This window comes from Lepidochelys olivacea (assembly GCF_965140295.1).
Source record: "Lepidochelys olivacea isolate rLepOli2 genome assembly, chromosome: 4".
Classification (NCBI taxonomy): domain Eukaryota; kingdom Metazoa; phylum Chordata; order Testudines; family Cheloniidae; genus Lepidochelys; species Lepidochelys olivacea.
This window is the reverse complement of record NC_140414.1, coordinates 135,155,581-135,172,201: the sequence shown is the minus strand read 5'-3', so window position 1 is coordinate 135,172,201 and position 16,621 is coordinate 135,155,581. Positions and strand designations below refer to the sequence as shown.

The window sequence follows — 16,621 nt, the reverse complement described above, 5'->3', positions numbered from 1 at the left end:
CTTCGGTGACTCTTGTATTCTTGAACGGGTGGGAAAATAGCTTCAGTGTGAAGTTCCTCTGCCAACTTCTGTGCACTCTTCAGAAAGTTTTGGAATCCCTCATCTGACCGGTAAGACTGTAGGTATGACTTTGCTTTGTCCAGTTGTTCCATTGCTCCAGATATATCAAGGTGAACATCTTGGAGTCTCTTGCTTACAACATTTATTTCAAACAGTATGTCATGCCACAACAGTAAGTCACACAGAAATTTGAAGTTATGTATGTTTCTGGTGATTCCATTTCCCTCTGCTACTGTTCTCCCATGAACAGTTCCCGTCAGAGCATTATCCTCCATAATGGCAACCATGGCATTATCTATCTTCCCAATATGGAGTTTGATAGGCTTTATCGCCTCCACTTGACTTTCCCACCGGGTGGCACTCAGTGGTTTCAGTGTCAGAGAGGCTGTTCCCAGATGTTGCTTCAAAATTTTCCATCCATGAGTTGATGCAGAGAAAAAATACATAGATGCTTTGAATTACATTAAAAAATTCAGGAGCCTCACTAGAAGCTGATGCTGCATCACTGACCACCAAGTTCAATGAATGAGAACTGCAGGGGACAAAAAAAGCTCGAGGGTTTAACTCTCGGATCTGTGTCTGCACTCCTCTGTTCTTTCCTCTCATGTTGGCACCATTATCGTACCCTGACCTCTCATGTCAGCTATCGCAATGCCTGTATCTTCCAGCTTTTTGAGAAGCACATTTGTCATACCAGCTCCTGTAGTATCATCAATGTCAATAAATGCTCGAAAATGCTCTCTGACAGACACCATTGCAGGGACATTTTCACTAGGTTCTGTTACAAAAACGCATCATTAAAGTAATTTGTTCTGTATGGCTGATGTCAGGTGTGCAGTCCAGAATAACAGAGTAATATCTTGCTGACTTCAGATCTGCCACAATCTTTCGTTTGACTTTTGTTGCCAGTAACTGTGTGATCTCATTTTGAATTGTTTTTCCAAGGTAGTGGTGTGTGTACATATCTTGGGTGGTGACTCTTCTTAGATGCTCCTGGAGTACAGCATCAAACTCGGCCATCAGTTCCACAATTTTAAGGAAGTTTCCATTGTTTGGCACATACAGCTGATCTGAAGTGCCACACAGTGCTAGGTTTTGGGTCGCAAGCATTCTCACAATGGCAATGAGCCTCTTCAGAACATTTTGCCAGTAAAGAGACTCTGATGCAATCTTCTCTTGATGCTGATCATCTGTGGTGGCCTTTAACCTTAGTCTCATCTCAAGCTCTTTCCACCTATGGAATGCTGTCTGGTGACTTGCTGCCTTCTCATGGCATGCCAGATTTCTAGCCAAAATTTTACAGTCCTTTGTTCCTGTGGAACCTAATGTTGCTGGAACATTAGACTGGAAGAGTTTGCAACAAAAACAGTATGCAGCATTCTGGGTTTTTGAGTACATAAGCCATGGCCTCTCCACTTTGTCACCACTGGGGATTTCACGCCAGTAATGTGTTGGATGGAAACTTCTATTTTCATTGTCTTTGGGGAACATGAAATTTTTCACTTGCTGTGGCCCATGCAGTAAGAGGAAGTCCCTCAGGCTACTGCTCAAGTGGGTCCCCAGTCCTGGATCATCTAGACTTAAGGAACTAAACTCAGCAGCAGCTATTCCTTGTGTCTCCACCATACTCTTCTCTGATCTACACTTTTCTTCAGGAATGTGCATGGTTACATCCATTTGAGATGGAGATATGGATGCTGCAGTAGCTGCCAGGTCACCTGCACACTGACTAACTGGAAGATCAGGCATCTCCTCGCCACTCACGTCCTCACTGGGGCCGGAAGGCTCACTGTGAACATTTGTGTCTATGTATCTCAGGAGAGCTCCTTCCTGCTTAGCTAGAAAAGCTTCCTTTGCTTGTTCTCTTTTTCTAAATGCTGCCCCAGAGGGGCGTTTTCTTCTTTCACTCATGACTGCTGTTCTGTGCCAGCTATAGTGGCTCTCAACACTCAGTTGAAGGGGACAATAAGCAGGCTGGTAGCAGGGCCTGGGTGAGGGAAGATATCAGCGTCTTAAGGGCCTAACTGTCTTCTACTACTTCAGTTGACTGCCTGTTCTCCTCAGGTGGGTTCAGGGAAGCAGCAAGAAACAGGAAGGTCTCTGAGAAGCTGGGGTTAATCAGTCCAGGCTCCTGGGGGTGCTAGAGAGGTACATAAGAGGCTCCTCCTCCTCTCTCTCCCTGCAGCTCCTGCTGCTTTCTGTTATTCCCTCTTCCCTTTTTCTCCTGCCTGCCTGTTATGTCTCTTGTGCCCTCCTTCCTCCAGCAGAGCACTCCCCCATCTCCGTGCATCTAGAGCAGAGAGAATCCATGTGCACCAGCAACAGGCACAATTTTCTACACTCTGGGTCCTAGTGGCTCCTCCCCCACAGTCTGGCATCTGAGGCGCCCACCTCAGTTTGCCTCATGGTAAGGCCAGCCCTGTCAACAAGCTTGGGCTATTTTGAACCAGGACTGGGAGAGAACATTCCAGAGGAAAAGGGGTCATCGCAGAGAATGCTCTGCTGGTAGCCCCATCTCTTCCCTACTGACAGCAAGGTGGTGCAGCTCAAGTATGCCTGCTAATCTTTACTGGGGCAGCCTGTGTTGGGGTGACTTTTTGTGTAGGATAGCCTGAGGCCAGGGGTTCATCCTTTTACGTGCTGGGGAGCATCCCTCTTTCCCCCATTTAACAGGTTGAGATCTCATTTCCTGGGCCATGTAGGGCTTCCTAGGTAAGAACCAACACCTTTAAGCTCCACCCAGAAGCCAATTGCAGACGTAGATCTTGGAGCACAAGTAAAATCTTCTCATGGTAAGATACTCTGCTTATCAAGCAGGTTGCTGCCTTCTGCACTGGCTGTAGCTTGGGAATGGGTTTGAGAGAGAGCCCTGTATAGCACACATTGTAGAAATCTGGTCCTGAGTGCCAAAGGTGGCCAGGTCTACATCCCAAAGAAAAGGCTGCAACCTTTGACCATATGCAGATATAGTTTTGATCTCTGCCACTGTTTGATCAACCAGACCCCCAGCTTGTGGACTCTGGTAACAGATGCTGGATAAAAACCTCAATCAGAGAAACTTGTATAATAGCTGCCAGTACTTTGACTTGCTCTCCTCTCACTCGCTGTCCCTGCTCGTCTTCTCAGGACTGAGCTTCAGCAAGCTCACTGTCATCCATATCTAGTCTCACCCAGACTTTTCACCTGCTTTACTCTACATCCCTTGAGGTGCTGTATGGCTTATTAGCACAGTAATAGCTGCATGGTGCTTTAAAAACCAATAAAAGGGCAGTTCTTGAGCTACGAGGAACTTACAGTTCTAAATTAGATTTAATGGTGGGGTGGAGAAGAATGGTGGGAAAAAGTCAAGGGGCTGGCAGGGTGGCAATTAAGAGTGAAATATTGTGAGATGAGCATTTTGGTAGCTCCTTCTTGTATTTAGTTAGTTTGTAGATGCTGTCCAGAAAGGCTTGGATGGGTGTCTGGGCAGGGAGAGGGGGAGAGTTAGTAAGGTACTAGTTGAGTATTAAATATGCCCAGTTTGTGACCTGAGGATGATCTTATTTCGTGCGTGTGCGCGCTGGGTAGCGCAAGTGGTGTGTCTGACTGTTTCTGCAGTGATCTATTTCTAATAAAACTTGTTCTCTCTAGCTGGTCAGCTGTCTACAGATGATTTAAATTCTCTCATTGCCCATGCTCATCGTCGTATTGACCAGCTCAACAGTGAACTGGCCGATCAGAGAGTGAGAGAACAGCAGCACATTGAGGCAGCCCTGGAAAAGCAAAAACTGGAAGATAAGAGAGCACTTGAGACAGCAGTGGCAAAAGCACTAGAGCACCGCAAAAGCGAGATCCAGATCGACCAGGACAAAAAGGTACAGTAAGCGTAGGGGAATTGGTCCTCCCATGCTGCTGCTTTCCAGTATGTTCTCTGCCTGCAGTGGAATTCACCAGTGAAGTCTGATATCTTCCAAGCCGCAAACTAATAGTGTGGCAGCTGGCTAGAAAACAAGAATATAGCTTTGGACATTGAGGCTTGATTCTCAAATGTGTGTGCAAATTAGGCTTGTAGGGTAAAACTTTCAACAGCCCGTGAGTCACTTAAGTACTTTTGAAAATGTTCCATGCAGTTGCATAGTCAGCCACAGCTATTACACACAAGTATTGGGTATTTGTATTCGTATATGGTCAGCAAGCTGTAGAGAGTGCTTGCAAACAGGACTTGAAATCTTGCATGTGTGCACTTCTGAAAAGCAGGGTGTAATCTTGGCTGTACTGAGGTCAACAGCAAAACTCCCATTAGCTTCAGTAGGGCCAAGATTTCACTCCCGGTTCTGGTTGTCCAAAGCTGCATTCTGATTGAGATCTTTGGATCCCCCCCAATTTGTTTTAATTTTGCTGTTTGCATCCAGGTTGTTGTGACATTTGAAGAAAAGGGAAAACCGTGGAAATCCCAATTGTTCAATGAACTAAAAATAACTAGTGACCAGGGCTAGCTTGAGTGAACAGTTCACTGACAGGAAGCTCAGTACAAGAAAGAACTAGAAGCCTACTGACTTCTCATGTGACTCATTATTGCAAAAAACATTCAGGGATTGGGAAAACATACAGCCACGCCTGAAATAAATGTGTCAAGTTTACAAGCAGCTAATCTGACACTATGTGTATAGCTTGAAATAAAATACTGGGGATAGAGGAGGGGAAAAAAAGTTAGAAGCATTTTAATTTGAGACCTGATGGGGGAAATTTTAGAATTTTTTTATGTATACTTTTATCTGAGCAATTTTTATTTTTCATGCATGTCTAAAATTAAAAGCATGCACTGTTAACTGTCTAGCAAGTGTAATCACTGGTTACTAGCATTATGGGCTTTTAGCCATTAGAAAGACAAACCAACAGAGCAAGAGAACTTTCAAGGTGTCTCTAAAACACTGTTAATTTAAAAAATATAAAGTTGTATAGTCTCTTTATAAAAAGCTCAGTGATGTCAGGAATATGTCCTCAAGAAAATTATTGTTGGGTTAATTTTAAGTAACATCACTCTGGCTATCAGCAAGCAGTTGGGAGATGAAGGCTTATAGCTAGTGCCTGTTTATGTACAGATAGAAGAAGTCCGAGAAGTAATGGAGAGTGAAATGAGGACCCAGCTCCGCAGGCAGGCAGCTGCTCACACCGATCACCTGAGAGAGGTTCTTAAGATCCAAGAACAGGAACTCAAGCTGGAGTTTCAGCAGGTAAGAGAGGGGAGATCTATAATGAAATGGCCAGGGACTACATGGCATGGTATCTAGTTTACTGTGATAGCCTTGCGAGATGCATATCATGTAAGGGTCCCACTGGACAGCAGTCTTACAAACTTTAATTCAGGCCAATTATACTGAAAGGGGATAGAATACACAAACTCTTTGGTCACTTCAGGTTCTATTCCTTTTAATCTTTTTGATGGAAGAGAGGATTTGCTGATACTAAACAGCAAGTGCAATAGTATTTGGCCCTACTCTCAGGTTAGGGTGCCTGATTGCCGGGGCGATGTTGTATTTACTATAATATGCGTTTGTCTTTGGAAGGCATACAATAAACTGATCTGTGATATTGTGTTCTAAAGGGTATAATTTTGATCTCTCTCCATGAAGTATTTATGTATTTATTTACACTGGTACTAGATTTATGTTAGGTTTCTTGTTTCAGAGCTTGTCTGAGAAGCTCAATGAACAGGAAATGCAATTCAAACGCCTTACTCAGGAACAACTTGACAACTTCACTTTGGATATCAACACAGCCTATGCCCGGCTGAAAGGAATTGAGCAGGCAGTAGAGAGTGAGTACTGGAAAATGGGGCAGAAATGTTTTGTAATGACTGTGATGTATCAGAGCACAATCCAGACTAGTGGGGTACTGTATCAACCATGCACCCAAGATTGCAGGGTCTTACAATACCTTGCTGTAAAAAGAAAAGGAGTACTTGTGGCACCTTAGAGACTAACCAGTTTATTTGAGCATAAGCTTTCGTGAGCTACAGCTCACTTCATCAATGAAGTGATGAAGCTGTAGCTCACGAAAGCTTATGCTCAAATAAACTGGTTAGTCTCTAAGGTGCCACAAGTACTCCTTTTCTTTTTGCGAATATAGACTAACACGGCTGCTACTCTGAATACCTTGCTGTCGTAGTTCCTGCCTAGGCTGCTCATAAACAGCCTTCTAGCATGCTGGCCATACCCTGTGTTCGTGTAACTGCAGACTGCCAGCTATACACTGGTTTTCACCAGGCTTGATTCTAGTGCAGGGTGACCCCAATATTTATTGGCCTATGAGGGTGCAGATCTTTATAGTTACTTTACCTTGATGTGGCAGTCTCTCTCTCACACACACATGTCAATGTCAGTCTACAAAAACCTCCTCTCTGGGTTTATTCTGCAGGCCACGCAGTTGCTGAAGAAGAAGCCAGAAAGGCACATCAGTTGTGGCTTTCAGTTGAGGCTTTAAAATACAGTCTGAAGACGGCATCTGGGGACAGTCCCACTGAGCCACTGGAGTGCGCAGTTGAGGCCATCAAAGCCAATTGTTCTGACAATGCATTTACCGAAGCCTTAGTGGCAGCTCTCCCCCAAGAATCTTTGACCCGGGGAGTCTATAGTGAAGAAGCACTCAGGGCACGTTTCTGCACAGTCCAAAAACTGGCAAAAAGGGTGGCCATGATCGATGAAACCAGAAACAGCTTGTATCAGTACTTGCTCTCTTACCTACAGTCGCTTCTCCTGTTTCATCCTCCGCAACTGAAACCACCTGCTGAGCTCAGCCCTGAAGATCTGGACACATTTAAATTACTATCCTATGCTTCATATTGCATTGAACATGGAGATCTGGAGCTGGCAGCTAAATTTGTCAACCAGCTGAAAGGGGAGTCTAGGAGAGTGGCACAGGATTGGCTGACTGAAGCTCGAATGACCCTGGAAACGAAACAAGTAGTAGATATCCTGACTGCATATGCCAGTGCAGTGGGATTAGGAACAACTCAAATGGATTGATCTAAGCTAGGGATCTATACTATACTTGTGGAAGCAGCCTAATGCAGAATTGTTTAAGTGCTGGGAAAAAATCAAATGATCTGTAAAGGGTTTGCAAACAAGGACCTTGGAAGGGGTAGAAATGAGTTGTCACAAACCACAGGTACCGTCCTGTTTCCGTGCACTGAGCTGACTCTCACCACCTGTTATATTTGTCTTGGTTTCAGTCGTTATCATGACAAACACCAGGATGCTTTCTCTGCAACTTGTGTAGCCATTTTCCAAGTTGTATTGATTTGGCTTGTGATCCAGCCAAAATGTTTGTAACCCACCATTATTGATTTGCCAGTTGGTGCCATTGAATAAAACAAGATGTAAAACCCATGTCTCTTCTATTATTCAATTCTCTTGCTTAAATCGGTTACCAAATAGCTGATAGAAACTTTCTGCATTTGCTCCTTGTTTGTATCTCATATGCACATAGGAGGAAGATGAGATTGCAGCATCCAGAGATGATCATGCAAGGGTTGGTAGTGGTGGCCTGAAGCTGATGGTGGCAAATAGCTGCCACATCTCTTGGTAACTGTTAGTATATATTCTTGTTTTCAGGGTGTAGGAATTTCAATTTATACCATCACTAGCCCTTGCCTTTTACCCTACATAGTATAATTGCTGGTGCTATTTCTTGCAGTTGTATTTTAAATCCTTGTAGTGCCAGGTTAAGTGCATAATCTAGAATTAAAATATCTTCGTGCTTGGGCAATTACAAATACACATCCTCTCACTGTATAAGGAAATACTTTAATTTAGTAGTCTGTTAAACAGCATGGTCTGTAGTTAGGACAGGAAGTTTTCAGATGTGTGCATAGTATCATCATTGACAATGAATTGGTTTAACCAGAAAACATCTTGAAAAATATTTAAAACTCATTCTGTGCCTCTATCATGATAGATATATTAAGTATTGATCACACAAAAAACACATTCAGACTTGCAAGAAACTTCTGCTAGGTTTCCTGAATGCCTCCCTGTTCTGCATGTTTCGGGCTCATTAGTGGTAAGGAACTTTCCTCCCTGTTTCACTTTGAAGTGTAATGTTAATCTGGGTAGAATGTATCAGCTCTCTTTAACTTGCCTAGAACCAACCACATTCATCAGTATCTCATGCAAGGTGTCCTGCCAAACAAATGACTAATTTATTTACAAAACATACAACAGATATACATTTGCTTACTGTATTTCAATTCCAACATGGAAGACAGTGAAGTAGACCTGTTCAAGCCTTTATTTACCCTTATTCCATATGAACTAGTTAAAATATCAATTTTTCCTGTCATTTCTGGCATGTTTTATTATATATTTCTGCATGGTTAACTTTGCCTTGTGTTTTAGAATCAAAGAGCATAGAAGTGGGATATTTACTTAGAACAGATATCTACAACCCTATCACAATTAATTCACATCCCTATAATGTTAGCATTCCAATTCTCACCAGCAAAAATGGCTATTTACTGTCAGCTTCAAACATTTGGAAAGGCTAGAGGAAAATCCCAGTTACACTGACGGCTCTGTTTCAGTTTTACATGAACCTAAGACCAGTGGCTGAATAATACAGTAGGAATCTAAGCTACTACTGTAACACTCTAGCTCTAGCCTCATGGTTGACAGAGCCAAGCAAGTCTGGGTGACATGAAGGCCAGCCATTCCCTCCACTGGCTGAGAAAGTTGGAAACAACTGGTTAGTTCCTTGCACTATTTTTTTAGTCTAGCTGTAAATATGGCAATGGGAAGACAGGAAGAAAGAAAAGTTTCCCTCATTTTGCTTAGGCTAATTAAGTGTAATATGGCAGACACTCCTGTATTACTATGCTGGTAGCTATAGAAGTGATCAAAAGGATGTTACCTATGAAAATGATTGATTTGTGCCTTGAGGGTCTTCATACTACCCAACTGATCCTCTTCCATGAAAAGATGATTCATCTCAGAAGGCAGATTAAAAGACTGACAAACTCCCTCTTCCCACAGTGGAGCCTGCGAGGGTAAACTCTATCCTTTGGAGTGGGTGTGTTACAACAACATAATCCTTGTGATATCAGTTCAACAGAACCATTAAGCTTCTCAAGGCAGCACTGCCTATGCATGCTAGAAGACAAGGTCGCAGTAGGCCTCTGCTGGAGGGTAAAAGCAGCATCTTTGAGTACACCAGCCATGTACATTTTAAGGTGAGAATCACACCCCCAGCTCACAGTAGAGCAGCTGTCATAGCCCATTCCTGAACCCAAGAGGGGAGAGGTACCATAAGCAAGCCCCTGAAGGAGTCTTCATAGATCAGCTCCATTATGCTGCAGAGTAACTTAAACACTTTGACTGATTACACAGGGCTGGTAAGAATGTTTCATGTAACATGGTGAAACAGTAACTAAAGGCTGTTTAAATTCACAGACTAAGTCAATAGAAAACAGGTAATTGTCCCAGTAAGGCTCATGTGTCTCCTCTCTACCCCCTGGACAAGTCACTAGAGGAGCATTTACCAGGGAAGAACTTCCATTGTCTTTCCTAGCTGGCTTGAGGGTAGTAGTGGAAGGAGAGGTATCACTGCAAGCAGAAGAGTACAAGCCTCTTATTCCTAGCGTCCTTTGATCTGTCACGTCCAATGGAAGGAGAGATGTGAAATCATGTATGCAGCTTTCCAAAGCAGCCCCCACAGGCCCTCGTAGTGAGAAACTACTCCCATTCTTTGTTACACAGGGAAAGCTAGAGAAACGGGTCCTAGTCGCTGTCGCTATCACTGCTTTGGGAATCAGCATCTTCCAGCACATTCCTGGGGAGAAAAGGTGCAATTTAACTTGTGACACTGTTACACAAAGGACAGTTCAATGCCCACTAAGCTGCTTCCACCTATCCATACTCCTCCCTGGTAGATAGCTTGCTTCCAGAGGGAAATGAAGGAGACCACCCACTCGTAAGGCTCATTTTGTAGCAGGAGAAGCAGGCTGGAATAGGAGCCAGGCCAGATTGGGCCTCAAGAGGAATAATTTCAGTTCTGCAACGCAACTTTCAGAGTAAGGGTTTCCTTTCCTTTAGAGTGTTAAGGGTTACCCTGATTTTTAGCTGCTCCAGTAGTTTTTTCAGATAGAAGTCTTAGATAAAAGTGAGACATTTAAAAAGCAACATTCTAAGAAACTAATCTGACGAAGCCCACTGGAAGCATTATCTACTGGTAACGTCACTGAGCTGAGAGAAGACCGCATGTATTTTCAGATGTGGCTTGAGTGCCCAACTAGACACCATCCAGGCTTTGATTTTCCAAGGTTGGGTGCTCAGCACTACCCCATAAATGAGTTCCTTTTAAAGATGGTCTCACACTGGGCACCCAAAAATCCGTAGTCACTTCAACCCATTTTTGGGGGGGTCTGGGGGTGTTACTCTGACTAGACACAGAAGGGCCAGATTTTTATAGTCATTTAGGCAACTAAAGATGTAGACAAAGTCTCACAAAGGTGTATATCTGCAGCTATAGGTGCCCAAAGTGCCATCAAATGCAGCTTCGCTGTATCTCTGTTCAGTTTTCCCTGGTTTTGAGGATCCGTCCCTCAGAAACAGGAGGGTTTTTGTTGTTTTTAAAAGAAGTTATGTAGTAAAACTACACCCAGGCAGGAGACTCACTAATCACTTGAATCTAATCACCTTAGTGAAGAAAGGTGCTAAATTACAAGTGGTAGGAGTAAAGCCTGGGATTAACATTGAGGTTTTCTGCAACCGAGGAGGACTGGCATGATGCTTACAGCAAAGCTGTGTGTAGCCTTCTGAAAGCCAACTCTCCCGTAAGCCATTCGCAGAGAGGGACACAGACTTTCCTAGTTACTGCCGACAGTGGATATGGAACAACAACAAATACATAAAACAATCCATCTTACTTCTGTTCTTCAGACAGTTCAAACTCCTCTATCACCCTCCTTGCAAGCTTTGCAGTTGTAGGTAGACCAAAGGCAGCAGCCAACTGCACTAGTTCAACTGCCTGATCTGGAGTGTTGCTTTGTTTAGTGCAGGTCAAGATCTCGTTCATCACCTTGTCGCTGCAAGTGAGAAGCAAAGAGTGAATGCTCTGCAGAGCCAGAGATGCCTGGGTTGGGAAGGAATAGGCTGAACTCCAGTGTGGGGGTGTCTACAGCACACACAAGCCCTCAAGAATTAACTTCACTTGCTGAGTTTCAATGCTTAGGAGATTTTCAGAACCGTTCAGCTCGGGCCTAAGTGCTCTCCTGGAAATCAGTGGGAGTTTTAGCTTTGCCTTTAATGCAAGTAGTTAGGCCAACACTTCTGAAAATGCCCTCCCTAACTGAGGAACACGTTACTATACATGTGATCATGTGTGGAACCTCCTCACCCACACCCGTCCCATGCTGGGCAGCGCCTCTCAGTGGTGGAGACAGAGTTACAGGAGCTTAGGGTTAAGTGGTGTTATTTTTGAGCCCAGTTTACAGATCGTTCTCACAGCCAGCCCCTCTCCCATTACTGGCTGACAAGGAATTAGAGCATCTTGCTTGAACAATACCAGAGGCAGTGCTCAGAGCTGAGCCCTCTAAATGATAGGCAGAGCCCTAGTCTGTTGTAGGGAGCTGCCTGTAAGAGTGGGTATGGGGGAAATTTGCCTTCTCTACCTTCCCCAACAAGCTCAGCATGGGGGTGGGGGGACCACAAAGAACAGTTACTTCTGGAAAGCTGCCAGTCTGGCAGAGCTCTTAAGGTGGTTGGCCAGGCTCCCTCCTCTCCTGCTGGAGGTTCCATATGTTGCTGATGGGGAAGAGGAGCATCTTCAGCAGCTACCAGAGAGATGAGTAGGACAAGGGGGTGCAGCTAGGCCACTTAAACTAAAGGAGCTTTTTCCTGTTCTATTGGCAGCTCTCAAGGAGCAGCTTCCCTCCCAACACATTCAGAGCTGGTGGCCACTGAGGACTAGCAGCCATGCTGAAAACTTCAGAATTCTCCTCCCTCCCCTCAGCACAGATTCCTGCTGGGGCTCTGACTTCGCACATCAGCTCAGGGGATTCCACTAGTGCAAGTGCTTTGAGACATACATATGCAGGTGTATGCGTGGAATTAAACACGCAACAGCTCCTTCCTGTACAATACCTAATTCCCACTGCAAGCGTATCTAGGCAGACTGGCTGTAATTACTAGAACTAATTGATGCTTGGTCAGGACACCAGGGCCAACACAGACTCCCGTTGTAAGAATCAGCAACCCCCCCCCCCTCAAATAATTTTCTGAGGTAAAGATCACACTGGTTTAAACCTGTTAACTTCTCTTAGGAGTTTAAAAATTTCTATTTTTAATTGAAGCTTCTTTCTAGAGCTTCTCAAAAGGTACTTAAAACCCCCCCACTCTGGTCAGTTTCATTTTGAATGCTCTACCAAACATTTACAAACTGTAAAGTGATCTGTTCAGGAGCTGGTGTGATCTGAAGAACTCCAGAAGCCAGTAGGAGCACCTATTGCTTTCAGCTAGAGCGTCGAATGCTAAGTATGCTAAAATCAAACACCATCAATCTTAATATAAGAATGGCCACACTGGGTCAGACCAATGGTCCACCTAGCCCAGTATCCTGTTTTCTGACAGTGGCCAATGCCAGGTGCTTCAGAGGGAATGAACAGAACAGGCCAATTTATCAAGTGATCCATCCCCGGTTGCCCATTCCCAGCTTCTGGCAAACAGAGGCTAGGGACACTTCGGGGTGATGTTGGCTGGGAGAGTCTCAGATAAGCTGCTCTCCGTTTCTAGTGGAGAATTAATCTGGCCCCACACTGAGCTGTTGGCTTGTTTGGCAACACACTTTGAGCTGTTGGGCCCATTCAATTATTTTATTACCCATATCTCAAGAGTCTGACACAAGGGGGGGAAAAAGTCACAGCATCCAGAATTTTAACGTTTCAAGGATCTCACTCAAACCAACCTCTGCCCCTTGACCATGTCCTGGGGCAGAAAGAACTCTCAGCATAGGCTTTATACTGGGTAAACAAAGAAACCCTCCCACACTCACCAGGGAGGCTAACACCCAAATGAAAAGTATTGAATTTAGGAATTCACTTAGGAAGTGAAGGTGTGAAAATCACACTACAACTGCTACCGTCACCTAGAAACACAGTGCAAGACCTCAACCAAAGTAGTGTGTGAGATTTGCCACCTGAAGTCGGACCACTAAATGAACTCACCTGGGGACTCTATTGTTTTTTTTGAAAAGCTCCAGCATGTTCCTGTTTGAAGATGAAGGAAAAAAACAACTGAAGTTATAATGTCAGTCTCATTCTAAGATAAATGTCTGCTTGGAACACCAGTAAAAGGTCCTTAATGAGAACCACTTTCACCACAATTTGGAATAGACCCTTCAATATGGTCTGCTCTCTCACCAATATGTGGAAAACACTCATTAAGGAAGGAGTGTCTATGGTATACACATTTTGAAATATTCACTGATTTTATCTTCAGACTAAAACGACTGATTAATTTATGTCTGCCTTAGTCTTCAATATACTAAGAAAAATGTCACTGCAGGCATATATGCGGAGTGTGCACTTAAAAAAACCCATTCGCTTTTAAAAATATTAAAACAGATGCAAATGTACAACTTTATATAAAGGCACCCACCTCTTGGTCTGTTCCCAAACGTATTGATCTAAGTGAATCAATGGGAGATTTTACTTTAATGGGAGTTGGATCAGATCCCAAAATTGCAGATTGGACATTTGAAGCAACAAAATTATTTTGAATTGAACCTCTGTATTATGGCAAAGTTAGAAGTCTCCATTAAATAAAATGCTCACAGATACTATTTTCCTTGGTGCATTTACAAGACATCTGGCAGCATAAAGCATTTTGCATGCAAGTGAGTAGAATATTCCCTGTGCCAGCTATCATATTTACTTCTAGGTCATCTTATTGAGTGGAAGACTGTAACCTTGAACTAGTCAGCACCAAAGAGGGGACAAACGTCAAGTAAAAATACCAGAATTTAGCAGGTTTCTTCCCATTTACGATAGAGTTTAAAAGCATCTGCACATCACAGACTGAATTGGAGATATCAAGGATGCAAGCAGGACAAGAATTCATAGCAGCCACACACTTACCAGGCTTCTTGGATTCTCCCCACCCTTGAGAACAGAATGGCAATGTTACCCAGAGCACTTGCTGTCCAACCTAAAGGGACCTGGTTCCTCTCTCGAGTTTCAAAAATAGATTTGATATCTGCAGCACAGTTGGCAAATGACATCTGAGTCTGTGAAGAGATTACTCTATTAGCACCCAAACAGCTAACATCTGGTTTACCAGTGAATTGTCTACCATGCTTTCAGCATCAAAAACACACCTCTTTTGTAGGAAGACAGCTCCACCAGAAAGCTCTTAACTGGACGATTTTTAAGCACCACTGCAACTGTAAGTCACTGTATACTAAGGCAAGAAAGGGGAATACTACCAGGTGACGTTCGGAAAGCTGCAGCAAGCTGCTTCACAATAAACCATTGGGGCCGGACATGTTATGAGCATCTACATTTGCACATTTTTTAAAAGTAATCTCAATGGAGGAGATTTTCAAAAGGCACAAATGGCAGCTATGCATCTCACTCTCCTTGAACGTCAGTGAGAGTTATGGAGCTAAATGTCATCGGTCTCCCGCAGTGAAAAACAGCTTTTCTCAGAGTAAGTCAGATGTATATAGTCTGTAGATTTCTTGATCTTACAATTTTTGAGTCATCTTGAGTCAAGTTCATTTCTGGTTTAACGCCACTGAAGTCAATGGAGTTATATCAAGACGGTGGAATTTGGCTGCTCATCTCTACAAAGTCAGAGATGACAAACCCAACATGCCCCAGAGAGAGACCAATTTCATTCTAGGAGGGAGAGATCTATTCATTGTGCACAGTCAGATTTGGAGCCTGAACCCCTCTCCATTTACAAGAAAATTAGTTGCTGGCAGGGCGTTCTCATGAGGGACCCACCCAAGTACTGGAATTCACCACCCTGGTCCCTAATGTACTGACTGTCAGGGCATGCTGCAAAGCCCACCTTTTTTGAGGATGGAGGCGCATGTTGAAAGCTGATGCAGGTTTTTGGGAAGATGCTGAGCTTATTTGCCATATATTGAAACCTCAAACTAATAAAGGTGCCTAGAACCCTTAATAGGAACTTTAAATTAATCTAAATATATAGGCTTGTATTATTTGTGATCTCCATGCAGTGAATGGAAATCCAGGATTCTCTACATGATGGTTCTAGTTACTCTAATACTTTGCACTTAGTGTTAAAAAAACAAAATAACGCCCCCAATGGACAGTAAAGTCAGGGTGACACTTTCACCCTCACTGGTCACTTCATGAGCCTCACCTCCTGAGGGTGTATCTCCCTGGCCATCAGAGCCAACACCTCCTCCAACAGTTCAGGTCTGTTGCTAAGACCAAGCTGTTTGATCTCTGATTGAAGGAAGAGAGTGGTTAGCAATGGTGCCATTACTGCATCGGACACCCAACATTCCCTCCCAAGGAGCAAGCAGGACAATTTTTAATAGTACATTTAAAGAGCAGCTCAGATGTAGGCACCACTCTCATGTAAATGTTCTGACTTTTCCCACCACATGCAGGACAAAAACATTTACATTCAGCTCCCATAATGCAGCTGAGGTCCGTACCCCTGCGCCAATCATCATTGCCGTTTTAAAGGAAGAGCCATGTATTTTTCCCTTCAACGAATAGTTCCACTAGTTGTACAACCTCTGTCCACCCTCCCTTTAATCACCATACTAAGATGTCCTGACGTTGCATTGTGAGACTATCATGGCTGTGAGCTTGTGTTCGGAAGATGCAAGCAGGACAAACATCACAGCAGCATGACATTGTACTGCAATAGTTTGTGGCTCTCACCATGGAGGCATTTAAGTGGCTCTTCAATGACTAGTATGCTGCCTTAACCCTTTTAGCAGGTGAGCTGTATGGGCAAGCCTAAGGTTACCATAAGGAAGCAAGAAACCAAGCTATCACTAACCTTTCCAAATCTGAGGGACCATTTCCAAATGGTTGGCTGTGTCCAGTGCTTGAAGGAGATCCCACATTACTTGAGCATTTGGGTAGAAGAGCTGATGAACAGAGACAGCAGTTTAGCCTGGTAGGATTGCCTTGCTCTTCCAGATTTATATTGTAAACATGAATGCTACCCAGATACATTGAAATACCATCTTACCGAAGGGACCAGTTCTTTATACCACTTCAATATGACATCGAGTTGTTCCATCATACACAACAGACTAAAGAACCTTGCACTGCAGAAAAGGGAAAAAAATGCAGGCTATCAGAACTTGGTAGTAATTAGATTGGCTGAAATGGACAGAAGCAGGACCTGTAAATAGCAATGCTCAGATCTGAATGAAGTAACATTTCCATGACTAGCATGAAATTGGACATTAAACACAGTCATCTTTGAAAAAGTAATGTTTTTGGTTGGTGTGACCCTAAGAACTCTCAATGCCATCTAGCAAAGGGTTCACTGTTCTGTAACAGCAACTCCTAACAGGCCTGACAAACTCACTACAC

The 16,621-nt window shown here is 43.6% G+C and overlaps 2 protein-coding genes across 5 annotated transcripts in view; one reads left to right on the top strand and one right to left on the bottom strand.

Moving 5' to 3' along the window:
* Positions 1-7,427, top strand: part of IMMT (inner membrane mitochondrial protein) — a 39,198-nt gene extending 31,771 nt beyond the window's left edge. For all 4 annotated transcript variants that reach the window (XM_084626982.1, XM_084626981.1, XM_084626980.1 and 1 more), the window contains 4 exons: positions 3,691-3,914; positions 5,142-5,273; positions 5,728-5,857; positions 6,457-7,427. In XM_084626982.1, the coding sequence (XP_084483108.1) occupies positions 3,691-3,914; positions 5,142-5,273; positions 5,728-5,857; positions 6,457-7,064 (1,094 nt within the window). In that variant the 3' untranslated portion in view covers positions 7,065-7,427. The remainder of the gene's footprint in view (positions 1-3,690; positions 3,915-5,141; positions 5,274-5,727; positions 5,858-6,456) is intronic.
* Positions 7,428-7,824: 397 nt separating this feature from the next.
* PTCD3 (pentatricopeptide repeat domain 3) overlaps positions 7,825-16,621 on the bottom strand; it is a 39,469-nt gene continuing 30,672 nt past the window's right edge. Inside the window, exons 18-24 of the mRNA XM_084626791.1 lie at positions 16,272-16,350; positions 16,077-16,167; positions 15,423-15,508; positions 14,168-14,316; positions 13,256-13,297; positions 10,961-11,119; positions 7,825-9,864 (exon numbers count right to left, since the gene is read on the bottom strand). Of these exons, the coding sequence (XP_084482917.1) occupies positions 9,813-9,864; positions 10,961-11,119; positions 13,256-13,297; positions 14,168-14,316; positions 15,423-15,508; positions 16,077-16,167; positions 16,272-16,350 (658 nt within the window). The 3' untranslated portion in view covers positions 7,825-9,812. The remainder of the gene's footprint in view (positions 9,865-10,960; positions 11,120-13,255; positions 13,298-14,167; positions 14,317-15,422; positions 15,509-16,076; positions 16,168-16,271; positions 16,351-16,621) is intronic.